Source organism: Apaloderma vittatum, unplaced genomic scaffold (genome assembly GCF_000703405.1).
Source record: "Apaloderma vittatum isolate BGI_N311 unplaced genomic scaffold, ASM70340v1 scaffold24056, whole genome shotgun sequence".
Lineage (NCBI taxonomy): Eukaryota > Metazoa > Chordata > Aves > Trogoniformes > Trogonidae > Apaloderma > Apaloderma vittatum.
In genome coordinates, this window is record NW_009723687.1 from 3,125 (window position 1) to 13,230 (window position 10,106).

The 10,106-nt window shown below is 46.0% G+C and overlaps 2 protein-coding genes across 2 annotated transcripts in view; one reads left to right on the top strand and one right to left on the bottom strand.

Annotated features, from left to right (window-relative positions):
• The window catches only part of LOC104276063 (growth hormone secretagogue receptor type 1-like), a 3,415-nt gene extending 674 nt beyond the window's left edge, over nucleotides 1-2,741 (top strand). The window contains 1 exon segment of the mRNA XM_009872228.1: nucleotides 2,583-2,741. Within this exon segment, the coding sequence (XP_009870530.1) occupies nucleotides 2,583-2,741 (159 nt within the window).
• Nucleotides 2,742-4,036: 1,295 nt separating this feature from the next.
• The window catches only part of LOC104276062 (fibronectin type-III domain-containing protein 3a-like), a 22,964-nt gene continuing 16,894 nt past the window's right edge, over nucleotides 4,037-10,106 (bottom strand). The window contains exons 18-25 of the mRNA XM_009872227.1: nucleotides 9,406-9,581; nucleotides 8,523-8,636; nucleotides 7,917-8,066; nucleotides 7,300-7,580; nucleotides 6,410-6,622; nucleotides 6,099-6,265; nucleotides 5,086-5,207; nucleotides 4,037-4,354 (exon numbers count right to left, since the gene is read on the bottom strand). Of these exons, the coding sequence (XP_009870529.1) occupies nucleotides 4,037-4,354; nucleotides 5,086-5,207; nucleotides 6,099-6,265; nucleotides 6,410-6,622; nucleotides 7,300-7,580; nucleotides 7,917-8,066; nucleotides 8,523-8,636; nucleotides 9,406-9,581 (1,541 nt within the window). The remainder of the gene's footprint in view (nucleotides 4,355-5,085; nucleotides 5,208-6,098; nucleotides 6,266-6,409; nucleotides 6,623-7,299; nucleotides 7,581-7,916; nucleotides 8,067-8,522; nucleotides 8,637-9,405; nucleotides 9,582-10,106) is intronic.

The following is a 10,106-nucleotide window of genomic DNA, read 5'->3' on the forward strand; positions in this document are numbered from 1 at the left end:
GGTGCGGGCAGACAGACCTCCGGCCAAGGTCCCACACGCAGACGGTCAAAATGCTGAGTAAGAGTGGTTTCGGAACTCACAGGGCGTACAGCGATGCCGGGGATGAGGGATAAAACACACGGGGTTACGCAGGTATAAAATCAATGGATATACACTTGATTTCCTGGCTCCTTCTGGCAAGAAGGGGGAACCCGGGCTAGGGCTGGCGGCCTTACCGCACGGTGGGGAAGCGGATCAGCCTGGCTTTGGAGTGCTCCGAGATCACATTCCTCGTGTGTGATCAACCCTTAAATTTCCAACGGAAAGGAATCGGAAAATTTTATAACTTAAAATTTCATAACTTTCATAACTTAAGACCAGGCATTTCCCCCTGCTGTGGCAACTTTTAAAGCAATTTCTCCTGCAAAATTTCTCAAACTTATCCACTACAGCCTTGTCCAGGATGGCAACAACCCACCCTTTTCAGGCCAAGCGCGGGGCAGTAGCCCTTCAATTATGTGCAGGCTGCTTTGCCCCAGCCCCATCTGATTCCCTGATCTCCACTGGACGGGATGGGTATAAGAGCTCTGTTTTAATTGCGAGCAACTACTTTTGTGCCTTAAGTCCTTGTTGCCCGAGGTGACCAGTAACAACAGTGCAGAAGTAGCCAGGCAAAGCAGGAGGCCTTGGCCTTGCTGGCTTGAGGTTAGCAAGCTCGTGTCTCGGTCGTTAAGTAGTTTAAAGATGCAGAATAAACTCTGCTGGAGATGACTCAAGTGCTCTCTCTCTCTTCAGCTGTCACCATCCTGGCCTTTGTGCTGTGCTGGCTCCCGTTCCACATCGGCCGAGTCCTCTTTGCCCGGAGCGGAAGCATCCTGCACGACCTCGCGCAGTACTTCACCTCATCGCCATGCTTCTCTTCCATCTCGGGGCTTCTATAAACCCCAGCCTTTACAACGTCACGTCGCACAAATACAGGAAAGCCATGAGCAAAATCCTGTGCCGCGGGCGAACGTGGTGCTGCACAAGTCTCAGCAGGAGCAAAAACATTTCTTCTGAATGTACAGAACTCGGTTCTTTTAAGTCAATGGCTCAGCACTGACTTAATTCTCACAACACAAGCGTGTTGCCAGCTGTGTTGCAGGTTAAAACCTGGGCAGACAGCACATACAGAGACTAGAATAAATTTAAAGCTGTGCTTCTGGCTTACCTCTCATTCTGTGTTTCCCAAGGTAGGTTTGGAACATTTTCGGAAGGTTGGAGTCAATTCACAGCTGGGCTCTTCTCTCAGTGAACTCGCCAGCTACAGTGTCAGGTTTAACAGTCCACAAAGCTCCCGTGAAGGGATTCATCTCCGTTTTTGGAGCCCAGACCTGTGAAACACAATTCAAGTTACTTTCTTCCCACAGAAGTCAAAGAGAGACAAAGCAGAGGTTAAAGCCAGGCCGGCTCTCTGGTCTCACCAAGAAGGAACCTCTAAGGTTCCTGGAAGTGGTGAGAAATTCCTCATTTTGTGGGACTAGGGACACACCGCCTTCTGCCTAAAGGTCGATTTATTTCTGGAAGAAAAGTGAAGAAGAGCTCATAATGAACACGTGGTAACAACGCTGAACGTGTTTCTTCACCTTAAACCGCCCACAACACAAACGACCGCTCCCTGGGAAACTTCAAATCCACAAAACGACACGACAACCCTGCAGTCAAATTTTGAATACATTTGTATTATTTATTGGCTGTATTAAATATATTATCTATTTGATAGTTACAATTTAGTAATACAATGCATGGCAGATTTAACATAAGGTTGAGATACCTCAAAAAAATGACAATACAAGAAAAACTGAAGATACCTAATACATTAATGCCACTAGGGTGCAGGGTTCTGGAATGGCTGAGAGATGCCGCTGCGAGATGTGCGCTGCAGCACGCTGTCCTGGGCGTTGCCTGGGAACGAGAACAGGTTGTGGTAATTCCCAGAGGACTCCCTTTTGCTTTTTAGGAGCCGTGACTCGTTAGTATTTACTCTGCAACCCTAATTTGCCTTTATAAAATTGTCAGAAATATTCTTGCCAGATAAACCTCGACAAAACTCCACTGGAAGAGTTAAAGAACTAACCCTTTGGCAACAGAGATTTGCTGAAGGCAGTCTTATTTGCTAAAAGTAGACTATGGGAAGAAATAAAGACAGGCTGTAAACTCTTCTGCAAACTAAAGACTAATATCTGTATAAAACTCTTTCCAACACTGGAGGGAGAGACTTCTATGATATAATAATAAATGATTAACTTAAAGTTCTGCTACAAGTAGAACAATACATTCAAACATACATTTTCCAGGACTTTTAATCAAAATAAATAGAGTACAAAATGAAGAGTACATTTTGAAAAAAAGATTAATTTCAGATTGCACCATAAATCTACTTTGAAGAGTATTAAGCGATACTATGTCATAATTTACGTTCCCCACATCTGAAACACAACACAACGCCTCGAACTCTAACGCAACATTATTTGCCAACGGCCATGGGAGAAAGACCCTTAAAGTGATTAATTACTGGAAACACTCAGCCTGTAGCACTATCACATCCGAAACCCCACATACAGGTGCGTTGCTCCGATGGACACAAAGACGCTAAATCTACCTTTCGGCACCTTCCAAACGTTGTTGGGAAGACCCGTTTCCGAAACGCATTTGACTCTCAGGAGTTCCGGCGTCGGAAACGCCTGATGTTAGACGCCGGCAGCCGTCGGGCTCGTCTCTAGGCACTCACGTGCGGATTTCCCAAGAACAGTCGTGTGTAGTGCACAAGTGTCCACAAAAAAAACACCCCCAGGACAAACAGGACGAGTTTCAGAAAAAGTTCATAGCGGGCCGAACATTCCCATCTAGAAACCAATGGAATGTGAAGCTGCTACCGCTGGGATAGCGAGTCATTTAAAATGTCGTACAAATGTTATCTAAAAAGAGTTCTTTCACGTACAATTTGGTAATTCGGGTTAAGTTAGAAGGGTGTCCAAAAGCAGTCTGAACTTTTTATTTTTTTAGGTTAATAATAGTACAAAAAACATTTGCTCAGTTTGAGCCAAATAGTGTAACATTTATCATAAATGCACTCTTTTCTCCTTAAAGACAATACCTGTGCTTTTTCTGAAAATGCTGCAAAGATTGAATCAGAAGCACAGGAAATTACTTTTCTCTCAGGCACTGAGAGTGAAACATGGATGGGGCCAACAGCTGCTCACCAACAGCAGAAAGCATTTCATTCAGAAATGTACAATACACACACACACACACAAAAAAAAAGGGCCTTTTTCTGCAGTGTGACGCCAGTGCCCGGGCGGGCGTCCACCGCGTCGTGCCAACGGCTCGTCTGGCGTTCCGGTTCCAAGTCTAAAAACGCCGGCACCCTCCGCTTTAACGCTTGAAATGATTATTACTGAATCCGAAGTATTAAAAATAACGGTAAAGTAGTAATGTCACTAAGCCAATATTCTGCTTTCCTTCTACAGTCTAGTAAATGTGGTATGCTCTAGCAACGTCTGCAATAACAGTACTGCTCGAAGCTGAAGCGCCTGTGCTGCCGCGTCTCACGAATGCCAAAACCTACGACGAAACTTGATTAAACACCGCACGTCGACTGCCGCTGCTCTAGCTGTACTCGAGGAAAGGACTCGCTCTATCAACGCCTTCTCCCCCTCAAACTGGCCCAAGGGCCTCTGCTTTGAATGTGGAGAGAGGGAGAGCTGCTTTGAATGTGGAGAGAGGAAGAGCTTGCACAGCCCCGCATGCGCACGGTAAGGCAGTGACTTTTGTGGTTTTTTCTCTTTTGTTAACAGCTCACCCTGATTACAGAGGACCCAGGATCACCCCTTCTACAAGAAATCTGCGTTCGGTATTCGGAAAGGATCTGCCAACCAACCCAGCCTCGCTGTCAGCCAGCAGCAAAAGCGGAGATGCGCGTAACCACGCGTTCCCAGATAGGATTTTCATTAGAACTAACCATAAATACCCAGAAATAGCTCCTGTACAAAAAGCTGAGCACTGAACCGGCTCCTGCCTACTTGATCACGAAGTACTGAATGACAACGGCGAATAAAATAGCGACCACTGCGAACCCGCAGAGAAGGACGACGGCGATGAAGCGCTCTTCGCGCAATGTTTTCTTTGTCTCCGCCAGCTCCGTGGCGGGATCGGCGCAGGGCGGGAGCAGCTCCTGTCTGTGAGATGAGAACACCGTGCTGGGGCTGTACGGTCCAAACAGTTCCTGGGAGCCCGCGGCGTCCTGGGACTGACGGCCAGCGCAGACCCTGACGCGATATTCACAGTTTGTCTGCAGGCTGGTGAGGCGAAAGGAGGTCTCTGGTCCCTTGTACACCTAAGTCAGGAGAAGAAAAGAGAGAGAACCCTTTGATGTGGGGTTCACTTTACAGCAGTGCTGCACGCTGCCCAAAATCGTTACGAAATCTCAGCTTTTATTTCTGACGAATTTATGATTCGTTTTCTGAAGAATGAGCCAAAGCCACCTGCTACATCCCACGCTGACGGACCTGGATTGTGAAGCTCAGGAAAAAAACCAAAACAAAACAAAACACCAAAATCTTTCTGTGCAACTACCACTCCGTACAGCTCCCCTACAAATGTGGGGCAAGTGCTGTCTACAGCTCCCAAAGACCGTAAGATTTAAGAATCAGAAGAGCCAAGGGAAATGCTGGGAGAGCAGGATCTAAAGAGTGTCAATCCACTTCTGGATACCCAGCTCTCCCACATGACTTCTGAGCCTGCCTTCACTGCCTCGTGCTTTTAAAGAACAAGCAAAGGGTCATCAGGGAAACGCCACTTCATGATCTTTAACGTGGCGCAACCTTTGATGCTGGACTCTGCTCTGAAATCTGACATCGTAAACTTAAAAGTCTTGTTGAAAGAACTGACCGAGATGTAAAATGAAGCACCCTGGAAGCAAGGCTTGCAAGCTGAGTCTCTTGCTAACATGAAAAGCATCCCTGCTCACCAAACAACATTCCAACCTTCACATACAGACAGATTTTCTTGCAATAATTTTTCAAAGTAAAAAAACCCCTCAAGTTAGTTACGTTAAATAAGAAGTACCTGATCAAACTCTCTCCCAGCAGCAAGCTGAAGGATGTAAACAATGGAATCTCCTTTCATGGGCTGCAGAGGTTCCCAGCTGATTTCGTAAGTGTTTTCTTCCAGCTGATTCGCTTTGGGTGCTGGAAGAATAAAAACGATTTGTTGGCATTTTAGGAAAAGAAAACAATCAATCCAAAATCACCCGTTATTACAGTGACTCGTTTTTTACAGCTAATGGAGCAAATGGGCACGGGTTTCAGCGACAAGGAAGTTTTCTCACACTGACTTAAAGTGTGCTTTGCTTTCCTACTTTCTCCACCAAAAATGTTTCAGTTCTAATGCAAGTGTAAATCTAAAAGCTTGAGGTTTTTCCAATATATTTGTTAACAGTGTAAAGATAACCACCATTCTTAGAGGTAACAGTCCTTCAAATAATGTTAAGCAAAGAAGATCTGTTTCATTTCTGTTGGTTCTTTTTGCTGTGTTTCCTGACAACAGCTTTCATATTTGCAGGTTATGCTTTTCTTTTCAAGCTGACAAGATGACCTTCTGACCTCTAATGCTTGCGCAGGTGAGCAAGCGCTTTCAAATCCCTAGAGAAACCAGCCTTTATGTCCGTGCATCTCCTGAGCCGAAATGACACGTTGTAAACTGACTCAATTAATCGTCCTGCAGGCAATTAGTGTTCTGACCTCCAGAATGACTTTACGGTCAATCTGTGACGTTCACGTTAGAAAGCAAAGATCAGAGGAATTACTTGTGTTCTCATTTGCCTACGCGCTGGTGTAACTAACTTCTATCAAACGAGAGAAAATCCTGAAAAATGACATTCCAGTTGAAAAGGAGCAGAAGAAATCCTCGCTGTCTGGGGTGCGAGAGCTACAGGAGATGGCCCCGCACCAAGAGAGCTCTTCCCATCCCAAGAGAAAGCCCCTCACAGCCAGCTTCTGGTCTCTGTCCCCCAAAGACCTGGGGAAAGATGTCAGGTTGTAGCCATCAATCTAGTAAGTTCTCGGGCAGCAGAACCTCACCTTTGAGAGAGGCGGGTGGAGACTTGGTTGTAGTGAAAGCGTAAACTTCAGAAAACCTTCCCTCTCCAGCATCGTTGTATGCCTGGATCTTAAAACAGTACGTAGTGGACTCACTGAGGCGCTGTACCTTGTACGTGTGACAAGGGCCGTTATAAATGGTAACAAACCTGGGAAGGACCACAAAATACACACAAAGATCAGAACCATCCCGGCCATCGCAAATGTGTACGTTGGTATCGTTAAGCGGAACGCTTTCTCACCCCAGTAACAAAAACGGGACAGTATGTTCCTTAACGTTCCAGTTATCTTACCTGCCAAACCTGTCCTCCATCTGCAAGTTGAACTGTGTAGGGTTGGTGATTAAAGCTCTGCTGGGACCGTCACCCCATTTCAGTTTAAGGCTCTGGTAGCTGAAGACCACGCATTCGAGGTGAGGAGGCTCAGGAGGTAGTGGTTTTGTTTTGGCTTTAATGGAATGACTGAAAGGACCAACTCCAAAGCTGTTTATGGCCTGTATTCTAATCCTAAGAAACACAATAAAAGCAGCTCTGTGGTTAATTTGCTAAAAAAATGCTAAGTGATAAAGCAAGAGTTAAAATTTGTAAAGAAGAATGTAACTCCAAACAATAAAGCGATTAAAACACAGTGCAAATTAACTACAAAAATAATCTCCTTCAAAACAAGGCAACGTAATTACATTGTTTTCAGCATAATGAAGCTTCAGGGTTTCTCAGCATTGTTCAGGTTCGTTCTGTTCAGTGACTGCGCGCCCGCGTCCTCCACGTTAAGCCGAGCCCTTCACCTCCCACCAGCGCTGAAAACCCACGACCTGAACTAAGCCTAAACCAAGATTAAATGTGCAGCGTGGGAGAGGCTACTCTCTCTTTTGGTAAGATACCGACCAGCCTGTTACTGCACTGCTTCAGAATAAAAAGATTCCAAACACAGAGAATTCCCATAAAGCCTCGGCCATGAGACAGCACGTTAATTTTCACTCAGCAAGCTTAACTCTTGTCACCAGAACATCGCGGCTTGATTCTGGACATGACAATTCCGGTTCATTTGGGTTTTTTTTTCTGCAGAGCGAATAAAGCCAACAGCTGAATGAAAAATTACTCTCAAAAATTCAAAACGCTACCCTCAAAGCTATTGATCGAAAAACCTACAAATATGCTTTACGAGGAAAATGATTTGTTGTCACCTGTACAGAGTGTCAGGCAGCAGATTCTCAAGAACATGGCTTGTGTTTCTTCCAACAGTGACAAGCTGCTTTTCCCCATAGTCTATGTTATATCCAGTGATCTCTGCCCCGTGACAGCACGGTTCTTCCCACTGAAGGGCAAGGCACGTTGATAAAGGAAGAGAAACTTCCATCTGATCTTCTTCGAGTAGCTGCAGCACGGACACTGCTGCAGGCACTGACGCAGGGGTTGTCACCACGCTGGTCTCCCCAAACAACCCCACTCCAGCGACGTTCACAGCCTGAAAGAGAGACCCCGCAATCTTTAACCCAATCCACACTGTTTCTAACTGGGTGGTCGCACCCATCGCACTAAAATAAAATGGGAAGCGTCCCATGTAAAACGTTAATGTGGGAAAACCTCTGATATTTCACACGATATCAGCTCTAAATTTAATTTTTAGCAACACATAGTTAGGAAGGGCTCAGGGAGAAGGAATAAGCATTTAATTCTCCTTCTCTGTCGCATTAGCAGGTGACTGTTTGCAATTTTATTCATCCGTAGCTGAAGGGTTTTGCTTCAAACTGCACGTACCTGCTCACGTGCTTAGGAACACGTAACGAAAAGCTTCTCCTACCTGGACTCGGCAATAGTAGGTGGTTGCAGGTGTGAGACCTTTGACTTCGTAGCTCTGGCAAGGGCCAGTGTAGACGATGTGCATTGACCCTTCTGCCTGCCCCCACTCCAGCCTGTACTCGCCGATTTCTGCCCCGTTGCACGCAGGGCTCTGCGGGTTCAAGCGATAAATTTTCTCTCAGCTACTGCACGTACAGATGCTCGCCACAACGCCGTGATCTCTCGTTATGCCATAGCCAAAGGCAAGATTTTAAATTCGGATTATTAGAACGTTTCTATCTAGACACGTGGATCTAACAACACCACAGTTCAGGCCAGAGTTTCGAATGACTTGTGATTTCCTACCACTTGGATGAACTAAACACGTTTGCTGTTAGTTACCATACTGGCAAGAGCATTAAGTGTCCCCCAATTTATTCGGTTACTTTATTCATAGCTGACAAAATTTACAAAACTAATATATACCTCTATAAGGAAACGGGCTTAAAATAATTCACCTCAACACTGGCCGTTTTTTTCCATTTCTGTGTGTCGTACACATGTTGATACTTAAATTCTAAAAGCCAAATATTAAATTTGTGTGTTACTGGAAATCATTGTCACCTACCTCCCATGAAACAGCAGCACAAGTCGCGCTTTTACAAGTTATCGCGGGTTTGCAACACTGATCAGGGGGTCCTGGGGCAGTTGAGATCTCTGCTCTGTCGGAGTAGGGGCCAAACTGCAAGAAAACACAATTGCATGAATCCAGCAACAGCAGGGGACCAAAAGCTGCTGTGCAAGTGTCTGAGCTGAAGAAAACAAATTATTTTTAAGTTGACAGGGAAATAAACAGAGGAGCTCAGTGCTTAGTTTCACAGCACCATTTAAAATTCCTTTCAGGTAGTTTACTCTACAAACGGGCCTGGTGCCTGCAGGAGAACTGGAAACCCTCCCATGAACTCCCACCGCCACGGTTTCCTAACTCCTCCTTCCCTCGGTGTCAGGAGCTGGCTTCCAGGAGCGGCTGGCTACCGTTTCAGACAGACTTTTACACAACCCACGTTTTCTCCTGACCTTGTTCAAACCTGTCATTTTTTGAGCACGCCCCTCTCGGCACAGTGCTGCTCCCACACCACCGACCTGCGGAGCCCGCGCTAATTGTAAAAACGTAAAGTGATTTCTTAAGTGGTTACTGGCAGCCAGAAGTGGAGGGTTCACAAATGACTCAAAGCAGTAAGAGAATGTCTTGCACTAACTTTGGACTAGTTACCTTACAGGAATCCAGTAAACAACAACAGAAATTCAACACACAGTGAACATCAGTCAGGGACATTCAGTCCTTCCTTCAGCTCTCATTCACTCAATCCTCTTTAATTCCTATTTTTATGCTGTAAGAAACTTTGCTCCTTTGCCAGAGCTATGACAGAACACAGAAGCTGCAAGTATCAAGACAAGAGTATCGTTGCGCTCTCTTGTGTAAAATTTGATCCCGATCGCACAGTGGTTACCCCGACTTTATTGGCTGCTCGTGTCCAGAAGCAGTACGTTCTCCCTGGAAGCAGATTGTTTACTACATACTCGGATGCTGGACCCTGATACACTTGTCTGCGTTCGTCCTGTTCCGAGGCTGCCATCTCCAGAACATATTCAGTGATGTCAGAACCTCCATCTATGGATGGGGGGCCTAGGAAACAAAGAGAGTGAAGCCGTGGTTTTAGCTGGAGCCACAGTTATAGCCAGAACTGTAGTTTTAGCTGGTACGGAAAAGACTCAGGATGCTTGGGCAAACAGAATCAGCGGGAGAATGGAGGTGTGGGACAGGCACTGCACAAGCTGAGCTTATCCCCAAGGGCAGGATGCTCTTCTCTTCGAAGATGGAATGTCCCAGGACTCCCAAAGACCAGTAAGATCTGCAGAACCATTCTAGGCCAGCCCTGGGGCCTCTTAACAAAGACAAAGAGTTAATTGAATGGAGCCCATCAAAAGGACACCCCGATGAAGACCATCATGATGAAGTAAAAGACCACCAGAGACCCCTGACGACTACTGAAAGACTGCGTTATGCATGTGGGAGCGAGTGGCACCGCGTTAACGAGTTCTCGGGAACGGCATGACTATGGGTATGAACACTGTGTAAGAGCTGTACGTCTGGCCCTTCTCGGGGCACAGGCCAGGTGGAGCCATCCCAGGCGTGCCCAGCGCTGCCATA